General features: G+C 41.0%; 1 protein-coding gene across 2 annotated transcripts; it reads left to right on the top strand.

Moving 5' to 3' along the window:
- The first annotated feature begins 1,042 nt into the window (after window positions 1–1,042).
- On the top strand, window positions 1,043–17,749 carry KCNA4 (potassium voltage-gated channel subfamily A member 4). 2 transcript variants are annotated; one of them, XR_005203202.1, is made up of 3 exons: window positions 1,043–1,486; window positions 4,688–11,893; window positions 16,813–17,749. XR_005203202.1 is itself a non-coding variant. In XM_017547094.2 (2 exons), the coding sequence occupies exon 2, from the start codon at window positions 5,470–5,472 to the stop codon at window positions 7,411–7,413; it is 1,944 nt and encodes a 647-aa protein (XP_017402583.1). In that variant the 5' UTR covers window positions 1,043–1,486; window positions 4,688–5,469; the 3' UTR covers window positions 7,414–17,749. The 2 variants fall into 2 exon arrangements, 1 of the variants encoding a protein (XP_017402583.1); XM_017547094.2 differs by having other exon boundaries at window positions 4,688–17,749.
- Window positions 17,750–17,966: the final 217 nt, after the last annotated feature.

The raw sequence follows: 17,966 nt of genomic DNA, 5'->3' as shown, positions 1-17,966 counted from the left end.
CATAGGTTCTATGAAGAAATGAGCCAGAAAAACTCCACCTCTACATGCTCTGTCCATAGTTCCCCTATTTCCCCTTATGGGAGAGGCCCGTGAAAGAAACCCACGCCCTGACTTCGAGGAGCAGCCCACTTTTTTTTTTCTTGGTGTTAGCTCCCTTGTGCGCGCAAGCTTTAATTAAAAGAAAGAAAACCAAAGAAACTTGCTTTTTGCTGAGATCTCCCTTGATTTCTATCCTGAGGGATCCAAAGAGCCCTCGGTCAGTACCAGAGCCGTATTTCTTTTTGCAGCAACAGGTTGTCTGCGGGCTTTTCCCCGCCTTCCAAAGCCCCCAGCCCCAGGCCAGCCCTGGAATTCACTCATTTCTCCAACCCTCTTCCCCTAGGACCGCTGCTTCCCTTACACAGCCCCTAGCCTGGGCCTGATTCCAATTTCTGTAACATTCCCCTACCCGGGGTAGAATACAGGTTGAAAGTCGGTTTCCTCCGCGCCCCGGAGGCCCAACCCCGACGCTGAAGCCGCCCAACTCCTGTGTGCAGGGAAGGCGGAGACTGAGGGATCTGGGCGGGCTGGCAGGCACAGGAGGGCTCCCCGCCCGCGGCCTCGCCTGCGGTGCCCCGGGCTCCCACCCCGACAAACCCGCTTTGGGAGGGGGTGGGGTGTGGAGAAGAGGACGGGGCTCGAGGGGAGAGCTGGAGAAAGCAAGTTAGGGAGTGGAGAAGATGTCCCAAAGGACCTCATTTTCGGGACTGCACCTCCCGGGGAGCTCCCCGCTCCCACGCCCTCTGGGGACTCCCGCGCTGCCGTCGAAACCCCCATTCCGGCCCCAACAGGGACACTTCTCCAGGATTTGCTCCTCTCCTCTGGGGACCACAGCCAAACACTCCTGGAATCGATCCCGGATCCTGGGAGTCTGGGGGCCCGGCCAGAGTGCGGGGAGTCGCGGCGTCGTGACTGCGCCCGCCCCGCCGCTCCTGGAGGCGCCCCTGGCGACCGTCGCGAACGCCACACCCTCGGCTCGGCCCTGGCCCCGCCCCCGCCCGGCGCGCGTTCGCGGCCAGGGGAGGCGTGTGCTGCTCCCGCAGCCAGCGAGAGCGAGAGAGGGATGGATGTTGGAGGAGGAATTCGGGCTTAACAAGTGATCGCTGCTGTCTAGGATTTTGCCTCTTTTCGGGGGAACCTTGACTTCCTTTCCCAGGCAATCCCTCTTGCACTGAACTCCAGAGGAACCAGGAGTCTTGGGGTCTTCTCTGGGGCAGCCCCGACCCCCGCCCCCAGGCTCCAGCCGCGAGGACTCTGTGCCCCTCGCCCGGCCAGGCAACAGAACTTGTTCCGTGGATATTTGGAGCCTCCACCTGCCAAACCCGAGTGATTCCTTTTAACACTCCAAGATCGTTCTTCCCCTCCTCCAGCTGTTGCAGCTTGAGGGGGAAAAACAAGCCAGCCGGTGGATTTTCTTTATTTTTATTTTTCGCCCCGCCGGGGAACGGTAAGTATGATACCTTTCAAAAAAATCTTTCCTCCACCCTCTTCATTTGGCTGTTAAGAAACAGTGGACATCTGAGGGATAAATAATATCGGGAATGTGACAGAAGGGCATGAATGGAAGGCGGTTAAAAATAAACCAGGAGGTGGGAGAAGGGAGGTGCGGATGCTGCGCGGCGCTCCGGGGGGCCAACAGTTGTTATTTTCCCAACCCCGGGGATGCGGTGAGTGCGCCCTGGCTAACGTGCTGGAGCGGGAACTGAGGTCTGGAGGCGAGGGCGCGATTAAAGATGTCGTTTCCCAACGAGAGGGGGTTAAGATTTAGCATCGTTTCGCCTCCTCCCAGCCTCACCGGTTCCCTTCCTTTGGGAACAGCTGGTGAACGGGTCTGAATTGCTGCCTCTCCCAATGTTTGGATTCGCGTGCATTTTCCGAGCATTTGAGCAACATACATAGGGGCTGCATAAATGGCGTGCGTTGAAGTGTATATTTCTCACGGTGTTGGCTTTTCTGATTCCCTCTCTCTCTCTCTCTCTCTCTCTCTGTCTCAGTTTCTCTCTCTGTCTCAGTCTCTCAGATAAGGTTCAGGTACCACCCTGACACAGTTGCAGGAATTGGCACTGACAGACGGACAGCCTTGTTGTTGGGGCGGGGGGGGGCGCGGTGAGAGGAGGAGGGGCGGGATGTTTGGCTGTTGTTTGGGGGCGCCGGGATTGGGGAATAGGTAGTCTGCAAAATCCTGTTAGTTTAATGGTGTTAAAGAAGAGACAAATTCCTCTGCAAAGATCTCGCTCATAAAGGCTCCTGGGAATTGACTTGAATAGATTCTCTTAACCAGGAGTACCTTGAGAAAGAAGAGAGATTTTAAAATCAGTCTGGTTTGCTGGAGGAATGATTTTTCTTTTCTCTTCTTTCTCTCCCTCTTTCTTTCTAAATCAGGGATAGTGAATTAACTAGTAGACAATAAAAAGAAAGGCAATTTGCTATTTGTAGGGTGGAGGAGGGAGTTAGATAAACAAAAACTAAAAATCCCAAATAAATAAATAAATGTGAAATTATTTGGTGTAGAGCAGAAAGAGGGCAGTTCTAGATCTCCTGAAGAGATGATGGTGAATTAGAAGACTCTCTAATTCATGACCTTCTGGGAGTCAGCTGGGTGGGAGGGCAGGTGTGTGTAGTACTCAGGTATACAGGAACTTGGGTTACACTGGGGCTTCATTGAAATTATCATTTTTGGGGAGCTGGGGAAGAAACTGAGGAAACTCTCAGGCTATTAGATCTGTGCAAGTCTTGAAAGGATGTTGGCCTGACACTCCACAGTGAATATCACCCCAGGATGGTTTTGTAAGTAGGGATTTGGAGACTCCTTGAGGGTAAACATTTCAGCGTATGAGATGTTAGCAGTCAGGCAAAGGAAGGGAGCTAGCATGTGAGATGCCCTCAGTGGTGTATTTTCTGGGGTTTGTGTCACAATCAAATGCCCTTCTTGCCCTAGGAAATTGAGTATGATTGGGAAGGGGTGTATGATTGGGAAGACTTCTGTTTGCCACTTCCATACTTGTCACTTTATAAAATTCAGTGTGTTTAGGCTGCTAGGCTGACAGGATCAGCAAGAAGCAGCAGGTGGTCAAGAGCTGAATCCTGTTAATGGCTTCAGAAAGCCATTTCTCTTATGCTTTCCAAGTGCTTCCAGTAATAGAAGCTGGTAGATGCCCTGAATTCTGGCTATCATCATTCTCTCCAGTTCTCCGGGTTACTCCCTGCATTCTTGGAAGCCTTATTGAACAGAGTACATGGAAAAATCAAGAGGAGATAGGGGATTTGGATGGGGGCTTTTACAGGACTTGGCTGAGGAGATGAATTACCTGGATCTTGGGAGAACAAACTAAGGAAGAAGAAGGGCCAGGTGACAGAGGGAGCAGATCAGAGCTGCAAGGGACATGAGATTAGGAAGTGGAAGATTGTATATAAAAGTGGGCAAAGAGAGAGAGAAAGAGAGAGGAGGGGGATGTTGGGGATGTGGATTTATTGAAGTGAAGGTGGGGGCATATGATAGGCTAAGAATGAAGCCCACACAAGCTAAAATTTAAAAACTAAGGAGATAGTCCCTTGAGCAGAGTGTAGGAGGAACCACTGAGGTGAACATGGGGCAACCACAAGGAGAGAAGATGGTTATTAGAGATGTGGAAACTGGCATTAGTTCCTAGTCTGCGGGTGGTAGGGAGTGTTCAGGATTCAGGGGGACAGAAAAACAATGGGGACATGCTGCCTAGGGAGTCAGGCAGTGCCAACTTAACATGGGCCATTAATGAGTCTCAGGGTGTCCTGTATGTCCTCACATTCCATCTTCCCTTACTTTAGTGGCCTAAAGACACAAACATTTGGGACTGTGTAGATAGATAATAAAAACATAGGTTACTGTCATGTTATTCATCACTGCCAGTGTTTATTGCCATTCATTAGGTAAAAGGCATTGTGATATCTTATGAACATCCATTATCTCATTTAATCCTTACAAACATGGGCTGGGGGAAGTTGTGTTATTATTTGTACTTTACAGATGAGGTGATTAAAGCTCATTCAACTGGTGCCGTCTGGACAAAAGAATGTGGTTTGGTTTTTGTTTTCCTTTTTTTTTTTTTTTTTTTTCCCTCTTGCCAGGGTTTCGTGCTTTGTTTTTCAGGTTACAGTGTACTGGCTTCTTTTTTTTTTTTTTTTTTTTTCTTCTGACTTGCCCAATCCTGAGTCAAGATAGGGAGGAGTGGAAGGGCACTTAATTCAGAAACATTTTACGAGTGGAAATTTTAAAAACTGCCTTGAGATAGATGAATGATGGAAGCAGTTGTAAAGTCACAGCATTATTTTTGTGGAATGAAGAGAGTGACAGTGAGAATTAAGACCTGGCATTCGTGAAGGGGAAGATAGAAGCAAGAGCCATGTGGGCCATGAGGGGAGAGAGGAAAAATAACTGAGTTGCCATAAAAATAAACTAAGCTGAAATAATAACCAAAGAAGAAGGAAAGAAGGATGTTTAGTGAGTAAGAATAGCCTGCCCCATACTCTTTAAAATGTATGGGTGCTTGGTGTGTTATATGACCTGCTTGAAGAAAAGAGAAGTGTATGTGAAGACAAATGCTCGGTTTGCTCTTTATGATTTGTTTCCTTTTTATTTTTTTTCCTATGCTTGTTTCCAATCCTTTTTCAGGTGAAGTGCTTCTTCTGCATGATTTTGGCTGAAGGATGCTCTGCATTTCCTTGATGTCTATGGAGACTTCAGAGCTGGTTTTGCTTCTGCTGACACCTCATCTAGCACCTTCTCTACCTCCCAGGGTCTTTGCCTCTATCTATGGTGTGGCATTGCACCTGGGTCCAGGAAGCCTTTGATGAACTTAAAAGGAGAGCCTGGAGAATCATCCTGATAGACTTTGAGCAGAAATGGCTGGACATGCTTCAAACCACATCTTAACATGGGTCGAGCCATCTCTAGAAGGCAAGTGCTAACAATAAAGGCTTATTTGCATTTTATTTAAATTTAATGGACTGAGCATTGGCCAATTTCCATGGCAGAAAAATATATTTCATTTTCTAGGCATAACTTCTGACTGTCAGACACTTGCTGCTTTTGAATCTTGCAGAGTCATTACTAAGCACGTCCCAGACACATTTCCAAATTCGAACATCTACCCCCAAAACATAGGTGTCTGAGAGACTCCAGCGTTTTCGGACTTCTTAGGATTGAGAGTGCTAGGCTGTTTATCTCGACCAGCCAAGCTCTGGAGAGCAATGTTGAATCCCTGGGAAGAGAGAGCATGGGGCGTGCTGATTTAAAAACAGAAAATGCAAAGTTGGACTGAAAATATCCTTAGTCTTCCAAGCAATCTGCTTAAGGGTTCCAAACTTACCTTAATTTGGTGAGAAAAGAAGCTGCCCTATTTTTCTTTCTACTTCGTCTACAACTGGAACCAGCCATTTCCGAAAACCACCGCCATGGAGGTTGCAATGGTGAGTGCGGAGAGCTCAGGGTGCAACAGTCACATGCCTTACGGTTATGCTGCCCAGGCCCGGGCCCGGGAGCGGGAGAGGCTTGCTCACTCCAGGGCAGCTGCGGCAGCTGCCGTCGCAGCGGCCACAGCTGCTGTCGAAGGTAGTGGGGGTTCTGGTGGGGGGTCCCACCACCACCACCAGTCACGTGGGGCCTGCACCTCCCATGACCCTCAGAGCAGCCGGGGTAGTCGGAGGAGGAGGCGACAGCGGCCTGAGAAGAAGAAAGCCCACCACCGGCAGAGCAGCTTCCCTCATTGCTCTGACCTGATGCCCAGTGGCTCTGAGGAGAAGATCCTGAGAGAGCTGAGTGAGGAGGAGGAAGATGAGGAGGAGGAGGAGGAGGAGGAAGAGGAGGGAAGGTTTTACTATAGTGAAGATGACCATGGTGATGAATGTTCCTACACGGACCTGCTGCCCCAGGACGAGGGCGGTGGTGGCTACAGTTCAGTCCGCTACAGTGACTGTTGTGAACGTGTGGTGATTAATGTGTCAGGCCTACGCTTTGAGACCCAGATGAAAACTCTGGCCCAGTTTCCAGAGACTTTGTTGGGAGACCCTGAAAAGAGGACTCAGTACTTTGACCCTTTGCGCAATGAATACTTTTTTGACAGGAACCGGCCCAGCTTTGATGCCATCTTATATTATTACCAATCAGGAGGCCGCCTGAAGAGGCCAGTCAACGTCCCCTTTGATATCTTCACTGAGGAGGTGAAGTTCTATCAGCTGGGGGAGGAGGCCCTGTTGAAGTTTCGGGAGGATGAGGGCTTTGTGAGAGAAGAGGAGGACAGGGCCCTCCCTGAGAATGAATTTAAAAAGCAGATTTGGCTCCTCTTCGAATATCCAGAGAGCTCCAGTCCCGCCAGGGGCATAGCCATTGTGTCCGTCCTTGTCATCTTTTGCCTGGAAACCTTGCCTGAGTTTAGGGACGACAGGGATCTCGTCATGGCACTGAGTGCTGGTGGGCATGGTGGGTTGTTGAATGACACCTCAGCACCCCACCTGGAGAACTCAGGGCACACGATATTCAATGACCCCTTCTTCATCGTGGAGACGGTCTGTATCGTGTGGTTTTCCTTTGAGTTTGTGGTTCGCTGCTTTGCTTGTCCCAGCCAAGCACTCTTCTTCAAAAACATCATGAACATCATTGACATTGTCTCCATTTTGCCTTACTTCATCACACTGGGCACTGACCTGGCCCAGCAACAGGGGGGTGGCAATGGTCAGCAGCAGCAGGCCATGTCCTTTGCCATCCTCAGAATCATTCGTCTGGTCCGAGTATTCCGGATCTTCAAACTCTCCAGGCACTCCAAAGGCCTGCAGATCCTGGGCCACACCCTCAGAGCCAGCATGCGGGAACTGGGCCTTCTGATCTTCTTCCTCTTCATTGGGGTCATCCTCTTTTCCAGTGCTGTGTATTTTGCAGAGGCGGATGAACCTACTACCCATTTCCAAAGCATCCCAGATGCATTTTGGTGGGCTGTGGTGACCATGACAACTGTGGGCTATGGGGACATGAAGCCCATCACCGTGGGGGGCAAGATTGTGGGGTCCCTGTGTGCCATTGCGGGTGTCTTAACCATTGCTTTGCCAGTGCCAGTGATTGTCTCTAACTTTAACTATTTCTACCACAGAGAGACTGAAAATGAGGAACAGACACAGCTGACGCAGAATGCAGTCAGTTGCCCATACCTCCCCTCTAATTTGCTCAAGAAATTTCGGAGCTCTACTTCTTCTTCCCTGGGGGACAAGTCAGAGTATCTAGAGATGGAAGAAGGAGTTAAGGAATCTCTGTGTGCAAAGGAGGAGAAGTGTCAGGGAAAGGGGGATGACAGTGAGACAGATAAAAACAACTGTTCTAATGCAAAGGCTGTGGAGACTGATGTGTGAATTGCTTTCTCCACCTGCCACTGCCCCCCCCCAGCATCTCCAAATATATTTATGCATAGAGAGTGCAGTTATGAAAATGAAATATGCAAATGATCCAATGCATACAGTAGTACACCATTTAATGGTTATACATGGCATAATTGTACCTAAACTTGTATTACATATCAAATAAATGGTATATCCTGGAGAAGAGGGAGGCTTAAATAGGAGCAAATCTATCTTTATATTTTTATTAGAATGCAAGAGTTTTGCACATTAACTAGAAAAGATGTTAGAAAAGATGGAGAGAGAGAGAGTGTGTGTGTGAGTGTGTGTGTGTGTGTGAAGTAAATTGTCAATGTTAGTAATTGTGCAGTGATGGGAAAAGTTGGCATTTTGAAGTATTTACTATGTAAGAACTAATGAATTTGAACAGTCATTTATCAGTGCTTTAATAGCATCTCATATGTCTTTGGATTCTGTAGTTGTTTTTTAAAAATTGTAAGAATTGCTGTGTAGAGAAAAAAGAAAGTAAATTATTTAATAGAATATAGGTCACAATTTTATCTTGGATTTAATTAAAGTTTATTTTTAACTGGAAATTAACTTTTAAAAAGGCTGCAAGGGCCTTTAGAAATTGATTATATTTTGTTATTAATTTTGGGAAGATTTGACAGCAAATGTCTAACATTATAGAATAAATGACATTGGAGAATATGTAACAAGTTTTGTTTGCAGGTAACAGGACTGGAATTTTTTTTTTTTTCTTTGCACTACTTTATATGCTGGAGATTGAGAGAGACTTCATACTGTGAATGTTTACTAATGTAACAGTTCAATGACAATCATTGGAAGAGTGATTTCTTTAGTCTTATTTTATTGTTTTCATTGTGTGAGACTAATGACCATGCAGATAACATCACATGATTCTCTCCTCTTTTAAAATCTAAATAACTGATCTACAAAGGAACCATGAAGTAAAATTTAGCAACTGAATCTTTTGAAATTGGTCTGTTACAATGATATGTGAAATCATATATTTTATATATTCTTCTGCCTTTTAACTCCAGAATAATTTAACCAAAGTTAATGCATGCACTGAAAGAATTCTTGAAGAAATAAGATGCCTAGCAGGTACAGTGATTATGGCCTAAAATTTTTCTATTAAATGTGCAATATAAATGCTAGATTTATTAAGTTTATTTTTTTGTGCAGTTATGTAAGAACAGAATTTGAGGATTAACCTCAGATTTTAACATTCTATTTACTAAAATGAATATAAGGAAGAATTGTGTCAAACATTTGGTTTCCACATCACCATCATTATCATCTTTATTAAAGGAAATTATGACACATATAACTGCATTTAACTCACCACAAAGTGTTCTAGAATGTGATATAGCAACTAGCGATCAGACTTGCACTATTAAATCATGATGAGGTATAGTTTAGAAAACTCGGAATGCATACGAGGCCTTATTCCACAATGTTTCTTTAAGTTTTAATCTTTATAAAATGGTTGTCTTGAGTTCTGGGCAGGGGACAAAACAAACAACACTGCATACACTTTTTCGGCACCTAGTAAACTCTGGTAACTGTGATCTAAAAACAAGCAAACAAACAAAATGACCTAGAATAGCCTTTCTCAAGCTTTCTAAAATCCAGGCCATCATTTCATAATTACATAAATCCTACCTCTCTTTTAACGGTATTTGAAATTCAAAGTAAATTCAACATTAGGGTTAAAAGTAAAGCTGCACCCCCTCTCCACCCTTTCCCCGTCGTTTGTAGAGAAACTCTTTTCTAGAAACCTTTTAGATAATGAAAAAGCAAGCAGGACCTTTGATTGAATGTGAAGACCAAAGATCAATAGAAGACAATAGAGAATGGTAAAACAAGAAAATGCCATCTTAACAATAAGACTTCAAAGATAACATTTTAATACATTTTAGATTTGGGGCAAAAAATGTAATAAGCGTTAGGCTGGGGGTAAGCCTATTTGGACTGGTTATAATTCATTTGAAAAAGTCACTTAACATCTCTGGACCAAAAGTTCATGAATGGTAAAAAAGAGGGCAAATGAAGCATGTTACATGACAGAGTTAAGCAAAACAAATGAGGACATACAAAAACTCTGAAATGTTGAGTTCTGTACAAATGCCTGATCCTATGTCTAAATTGTTTAATCTTCCTCTGGGAGAAAAAGGGATTTAGAACCCACAAGCATATGTCTACTTTATTAGGATATTGTAAAAATTATGGGCAATTGCTTAAACTTTGGAGTCCTTACAAGAAGTAGATATGCAGACACAAGATAGTCTATTGCTGATAGATTCAGGCATGTCATAGTATAGAAAGTTGACTCTGTGAACAGACCATGTGTCTTACAATATAGCCAACTAGGTCAGATTATATCTTAAAATAATTTAAGGGCTGTCTAGTAGAACGGATATTTATTGAACTTTCTATAATAGCAATGACAATGATTTGGCTACGTTTGGAAGGGAAATGTACTGTATTTCGTTGTTTCTATAATATCTCCTCTTTGAATCTAAAAGTTATATTAAATTTGAGTGACAAAACACATTATATTGATAATTCTGAGAATCCAGGAAATGTAGTCATTTGGTGATTACCTTTATTTCACATGGCTTTTTTTTTTTTTTAGGGTGAGAAGTTCAAGAAGTGGTAGTCATGAGCTTTCAAACCAAATATTATTAGGTTACCATACTAAACTCATGTTTTCTTTCTCCTGGCAAGATGCATTTATTTTAGAGTATCTGGATATTGATCCCACACTGAGAAGGAAACTTTTCAACTCTCAAGACTTACATGGGGGTATTTCTGTATGGAACGCTTCTCTTACAAGAGAATTCATGAAATGAGGACATCCAGTACAGCTGTGAATTCATAATATTTTTCTGAGTTGAAACTAGTCAAAGTACTTTAGAACCATTTGTAAAAATTTATACTGACAAATATGCTTTCTGGACCTATTTGTAACTAATTTAGGTAACTGTATCTTAGACGCCACTATACACATTTGGTTTTAAAATAAAGAGGAACTGACCTTCTTTAGAAATCCAATTCTTGGGATCTGGGATCCTTTTATTGCTTTTCAGATGATAATAGATGTTACCAAAAGCACACTATTTAAGGGTCATCCTAATCAGAATCTTTTCAAGGGTGGTTGCATTGTTCTGTCTTGCAAATGCTTGCAGAGGAAACAGTTATGCACAACAGTTAGGGGGAAGAAAGGAGGAATAAATAGTACTTTTGATTTCTGTGAAAGGGAGCCAGTGGGTGCTAGAGGAATGACAGCTGGTCTAGGGAGTCAAGAGAGCTGGCTTGTTAATCGTGGGCAAATCGTTTCATCTCCTTGATCCTCAGGACTTTCTCTCTCTCATTCTCTCTCTCTCTCTCTCTCTCTCTCTCTCTCTCTGTGTGTGTGTGTGTGTGTGTGTGTGTGTGTGTGTGTGTGTCTGTGTCTAAAACTGGGCTATTGAGCTACATTATTACTTCGTTCCTTTTAGTACCACAGTTCTACTGTGGAGTAAAGGAAACGTCAGACTAGCTTGATATTTCCTAAGCACTATTAAAGTCGTATCAGCTTTGATTTTTTCGTAAGGAATACGGGCAAAAATAAATAAATAAAAATAAAAATCTCACTGTTAGGTTAACCACAGAACAGGTGTTTGAGTTTTTTAGAATGTAGACTAAGCTGAATGAATAGGATGTATTTTGAAATGGTTATCCTAACAACTTCTAAAGGGAAGGGATTCATTTAATGAAAAACAACTCTTCAGTCCTCAGTTGAATACATACAGTGAAAATTGGTGAGTAAACATTTTGATGTCTTGCTTTGTTATCGTATGGTCTTGTCAGTAAACAGTATTTTGACCTGTGCTGGGGAACTCATTTTATGCTTAGACACTTGTAGTGTTTCACAAGTACTACTACATGCTTTGTCAAGTTTGTTTTAAACAGGATCACCGAAGCTTTCTGAATTTTTTTCATTAAGCATGTGGTGAAACAGAACCCAATATATGAATAAGAAAAATATGTAAAGAAAATACTATGAACTAAGATACATATTTTCCCATCAAAAAAAAAGTCATCATTAACCAATGGCAAATTATTTTTAATAACACTGTAATCACAAACAGCAGCCCCCTACCTCCCAACAAAGAAACAGTGTTCTTTGTTGCTGTTAATTTTCAGTGTTTGGATGAGCCTTTAGTACTAACATTACAACTATGTTAGGGAAAGTGAGAAATATACCTAGATTCAGTTCACATTTTTTAAAATGAACCTGTGGTGATGTGCTCATGCGCAGGAAACAGAGTGTAATGTCCCTCTTTCTGTGTATGTATTTATTTTTATTGATACAGTTTAAAATGATTACAGGGTGTCATTCAGTGACAAAAGGGCCTGTTCCAGGAAAACTCCTTGATCCAAAAGTCATTCTGAATTCTTCAAGGGACATTTGATGTGGACAAAGGTACCTTCTGGTTTTCCTTCCTGTAAAGAAACTTGACTCTAGGCACAGTATCTTCCAGACCAATGTAGCCACTGCAGGTTAGAAGACAGTTCTACTTTTTAGTATGAAAATCAGTATTCCTATTTGAGAAGAAGATTGTTGGAGTGATTGTGTTTGATATTGAAGGAAGCAGGGCTATTTTTTTTTTGTAATAAATGGGAATATGTACTTCTGAAAAGTAAATTAAGATTAGGACTGTGATATGAGTTTTATTTCTGGCTTGGTTTTGTTTCCATAGCAGTCCCAATTTCTCATAGTATCTTCTTCATGAAAGTATGCTAATACACATCAGACCATATGGCCCCATTTGAGGTTTAGAAAATATGGTCACCTTATTTATGGATAAATAAATTAATCCCAGGGCATAAGTTGGTTGCTTAAAAACATGGCACATATTTAATGAGCAGCAGCTCTGAGTGAGATGCAAACATCCCCCTTTCAGGCCTGTGGGACAGGAAGAGATGTATAAGGCAAATAATGTGCTCAACATAAAGTCTTGCTGTCGCCTTGAAAAGCGTATTCCCAGATTCACTGGAGGTAGTGTAGCTGACTTAAGGTTCAGCTTTTGGTTCATTTGTTGTCATTGGTGTCTTGGAAGGAAGCTTTGCATCCAGGTGCCAGGAGCTAAAATGATGTTGGTAGTTGATACACAAATAGTCCATTCTTGCTTCCTACCTGCAAACAGTCTGTTTTGTGGGTTATCCGTAGTTGGTTTTTCACCTGAGGCTGGCTTTACTCAGGCTCAGAAGCCTATTGTCTTCTGTTAAATAGCAAGTCCAGGAAAGGTAAAATTATAAAAAGATAAGACAATCCAGTACAAAGAAACAGCAAAATTGCTAGAACTAGAAAGCCAAACAAAACCTAAGTGGGAAGCCAAATCTGTTGTTCAAACTGTTACATAAGCTAGAATTAATTATGCAGGATTTAGGTGTAAATTGGTCCTGCCTCATCACTATAGCAGAGATAACCAAGAGATGGCTGTTGTGATGGAGGACATAAAGCAGAAATAACTTGCCCCATGAATATATAGGTTAACATTTTCTGTGAAAATTATAGAAGTGCTAACTCATCTTAGCAGTGGTTTTAATAGTAACTATTAGAAATGACTAATAAATATGGAAGATATGCTGGTTTCGTTTCACAGTAATTAGCACTATGTGGGAATGTACTTAGATTGTTTCCCACGATTCTGTAGACCAACGGCTATTTCAAAGTCAAAGAGCATGAAGGCATTTTTATCCATAGCTACTTAAGCTACTGGCTGTTGAAGGGCCAGTTACCACTTAAATCAGTCAAAGCAGTTAAATACATAGTCTCTGTGGATATCAACAAAAGCTGTGCCAGGGCTAAGTCTAAGAATTATATTTGTTTTAAAATAATTATATGTGAATATGTAATATATCCATATGTTCCCATATATTATGTATTTTATTTTCTGCCTTTATTCTGGCAACAAACATTAGCAAAATAAATGATCTGAAGTATTGAAAGAGACTTCTTGAAGTGAAGTAAAAGTGTATAATTCCCACTAGTAGTCAAATGTATGTGTTTGGAAAAATGGTGACGCTGGTGGACTAAAAAAAACCTTTCTTTACACATTAGGTTGGATTTTTGTGCCCTATAACCACAATGGTACTAGTCCTCAGCTCTGAGACTTGCATAAGGGCATATGGAGTTTCATTCCCAGAAGGAAGGGTTAATTTTTATGCTGTATGGAACATTGAACATTGTTGATTTTGATTTTTTAATGCACTTATTTTCATTATATAAATGATGCATATAGCATGGAAACTAGACTATATGACCTGTAAACCTATGTGCCTATGTGCTCTCTAGAAATAGAATTACCAGAAGCCATTATCTTTCTGTATTTTTTGTTGTAGCATTTGTTTGATGTGAATTGCCTAATTCTCTCAGGTTCAATTACAGCATTAAAAGTTTCAGGTTATTGTTGTTTTTGGAAATATTCCATACCTTTCTTAGGCTCTGAGGGCACACAAACAACCATTCAGTAGTTGGAAAATACCATATCTCTCGGAGATCAAGGCGATATTACCTGAACTCTCTCCACGATAGCAGCCACATTAGTTAACATGGAGGATGTGTGTTTTTCTATTTATAAACTTAATACACTTGTACCTGAATAGAATGATGATTTCCCTGAAGAACAGTAATGGTGTTGATAGCACCTGAGTGCACCTTTTTTCCTTCTGTCAATTGGTAGGGATCATGATCCAAATGAGGCTTTCATTTGCTCTCAGTCAGAGTAGGAAATAATTAATGAAGCTCCCACTGGACTGAAATCTATCAAGAGGTGATGGAATCTCTAGGGAATGCATTAGGATTTTTATTTATTTACTTGTCATTCCTAGTTGGTGTCATTTTTGCATGATTATTGGGGAAAGATATTAATTTTATGATGATTTACCTAATATTAAAATGACTTGATAAAAAGCAATTAGAAATTATAAGCATTGCAGTGTCTTATTAGCTTCAGGAATGTCTCCAGTTAAATATTTTAAGAAATTAATATGAGATTTGGAGATTGCAATACTTATTTGGAGAGAAATATATCCAAAGACTAATGATTTAGTTGTTCAAATTTCTTGAGAAATCTGAGTTTTATAAGCTTTGCACGAGATATTCAAAAAGTCTCTCAACTTTCAAATATTTTGCTGTAACTCTGTCAGATTTCAGAAAGAAATGCAAGAATTCCTCTTAAGAGGAAAATGGTACCTTTTTTTCTTCCTTGTGTGTTTATGTCTTTTTCACATTCATGATTAAATCGGTGGATTTTATATAATCGTCTTCTAGCAAATTGAGTGAAAGTCTTGGCTACAAATTGATTAGAGGATGACAAGATTGTCTGATGGTCTTTCTTAGCAACATTTGCTGTTGATCAGTTTAGAAGCTGATTTCAGTATATGTAAATTACAACACAAGGAAATGGCTATGTACTGTATTAGAATCTAAATGACAAAGCAAAAATATTAGGAACAGGATTTCCTTTTGGGTTCCTAGAAGTGTTCTTAGTGCTTTTGAACCATGTCCTCCAGATGTGATGTAGCCAATGAGAATTTAGCAAACTCATTTTTTTCCCTAGAGTAGCAACAAGATATAAGCAGGATCAGTGCCAACTGGGAGATAGGGACAGGAGCAGGGGGATGGGCAAGGGACAAGGAGTATATGCCTAAATGGAGTCACTAATATGATGGTGAAAATAGTTAGGTCAGTCTAGAAACTGCCTCATTTTGTCATGCTATTAATTTTTATTAACACAGAGAATCCAGGAAAGTGAATTGATCTCTAAGAGTAGGCATGTATGTGTGCATGACCAAATATTCCCTTTGCTCTTTGTCTTTGAGGACACTTACATACAAAACCATAAAACTATTGCTGGAAATTAAAACTATATGTCTTATTAAGAATAAAATTCACCTTTCCCTTCAGAGTAAGGGACTTACGTCTTTAGGAGATTACCACTTGGACATTTATGTTTCAAAGGGAGAGAATCTCCCCCTTATTCTAATGTAGAATGTCAGCCTGGCAATGCATTCAAGCTAAGACATAAGTAAGCAACCAGTAGAAGCCCTGGGAATGAATGTCACTAACACAGAGCTGAATAATGTGTTTATGTTGGTTATTGCTGGTGTGCAATTCTTAGAGGAATGGAGAAATCATAAAATTTGTGCAACCTAATTAGAACTCTGCCATCATATGCTCCTTGCTGATTTAGCTGCTGCTGCTGCTGCTGCTTCTCCTCCACACAGAAAAGAGGTGTCATTTCACTACTAGAAGCTACATACTTCACAGGTTTCAAGGCAGTGTGAGAAACAGTGGAGAAAGAAAGGGTTAGATTAGATAGATAAGGATGAAGCAACATACAGTATTTTAAGGTGTGAATCATCCTGTGACACCAGACTATTTTTACTCACTCAAGGGACTAAGCAGAATCTTTGGATGGGAGAAGCTCTGTTCAGGAATTACCATTTCCTTTTTGTATGTCTATAGTATCACTATTAGAGATCAGTCTAGTCTAGCAAGGGGATAAATTCTTCCGTCATTGCTAAAACAAGCTGAAAATTACATGCTGGAAATGTTTTCTTCCCTCATTTCAGTTAAGAAAAATTTGTAGTTGTTTTATAAGCTTTGCAAGAGAGATTCAGAAAGTCTCTCAACTTTCAAAGATTTTGCTGCAACCCTGTCAGATTTCAGAAAGAAATTCAAGGTAGGAGAGCCTAATAGAACTTCAGATCAAATATAAACTTGTTCAAAGCAAAGTATCCAGGGACCTCCTTCTAATCTCTTCTCCCATGCCAGGTTAGCTTTTTTTGTTTGGTTGGTGTGGCTTTTCCACTTTCCCTCCAGCCCATCTCATCCCATTCACCTTTGTGCCAACAAAAGCCCAGATCAGCAAGGCTTTTGCAGTCCCTGTTTGCAGATTTCTCAGGGAGAGCTTTTTATGTGTGATTCAGGTAGACGTCTTCCCATTTTGTAAATCAGGTCATGCCAGTGCCTATCCAGAAAGCTGCTACAACCACCTGCAATGTGGGTCTGTTGTGTTCTGTTGTTATGTTAGCTATTTTCTGCCTATTACTGAACAGCTGGGATTTTAGAAACAGCTGGATGATTAGTTGTTTTTCCCATTTTTCACCCAGATGCTTTATTACTGTGTAGAAACAACCCCAGTGTGGAACAACCTGGGAGTATACAGCTCTGATGCAACTGTCGTTATTAGGAATTGAATCAAGAAAATTACGGGCAAACAGTTTTGACTATTGCCTGCTTTACAAACATGTTTGATACAGAATTCTCTTTTCTATTTCTAGGCAGAATGGTTTGATTTAGCAACTTTAAATGCCTCTCCCATTGTTCCTTAGGCTATCAAAGCTATGCTTTGGCTGTTACATTTATTTGCTTAAAGGGAAATGTCTGCACGCAATGAGGCATCACCTGAGTCTTCCATTCACTGCTGGCAAGAGGAGCTGATAGAGGCAGGCAAGCGATAGTCCTCTCACTCGCCACAGTCTATTTTTAGGTTGGTTCCTTTGTGGCTGACTTCAGTCCTGACGGGATGAATTGACATTCAAAGACAATGAAATATTTTATTATGGTGATTTGCGGATTTATCAAACTGGATATTGTGAAAGTGACAAATTTAATTCAGGTGCTGTTAGTTGGTTCCTTACCCAGGGCTAAAATTAGAATAAAAAGGATGCGTAGACGTCTTTTCCTTTTCTAATTATTCTTTCAACAGATGTTTGTTAAGCTTATGCTAGGTGGCTGGGCTGTATAATGTACCCAATCTCTAGATGTGCTAAAATTTCAGAGAATCACAGTTTATGTAAGGATATTTTTTGAGATATATATTCATTTTTTCTAAATAGCAGGATTCTTGTTTATTATGATGATTATTTTGCCCTTTTAGAATCTATATGTATGGCTAGGTCTAGTTTCTTTTTGGGGAGTGAATTGCCAGGCATCATGCTTTAATAATACTTCCTTTTTATAAGTTCTGTCTTGTTTGTGTTATATGTTTTGTTTTCCATAATAGCTTCTGTATGAACTGCAGAGTAAATGGGCCTAAATCCAACTTGCCAATTTTTTTATGATTCTTGCATAAGCAAGAACAATACTCAGTGTTTTCAAATAGCAGAGATGATTATATGAACCGTATTTACTCCTTTTAATTCATAGAATGTATTTCTTCCATACAATAACATATGATTAAACTATAACTCAAAGAAAGAAGCAGATTTAACTGAAATATTAAATATTTGGAAAGCAATAAACAATCTTTTTTTAATTTCAAAGTAATTTTCTATGACCGTGGTTTTTCTTTGCACACGAAAACTTTTTTTTTTTTTTTTAAATAACCATCTGTATCTTTCTATTTAGGAAAGATATGAGTGCCATTGATGGTTCATTTACAGATTCTGGCTTGAATAAAAACCTGAGTTTATTTCTTGGATGCATGTGGAAAGGGTTGTTCTTTTTGTTGATATTCCTACTACCTAGGCAAACCAAATGGAAT

The sequence above is a fragment of the Cebus imitator genome, unplaced genomic scaffold (assembly GCF_001604975.1).
Source record: "Cebus imitator isolate Cc_AM_T3 unplaced genomic scaffold, Cebus_imitator-1.0 Scaffold195, whole genome shotgun sequence".
NCBI classification, from domain to species: domain Eukaryota; kingdom Metazoa; phylum Chordata; class Mammalia; order Primates; family Cebidae; genus Cebus; species Cebus imitator.
Note: the sequence above shows the minus strand (reverse complement) of the source record. Positions and strands in the feature narration are given on the sequence as shown.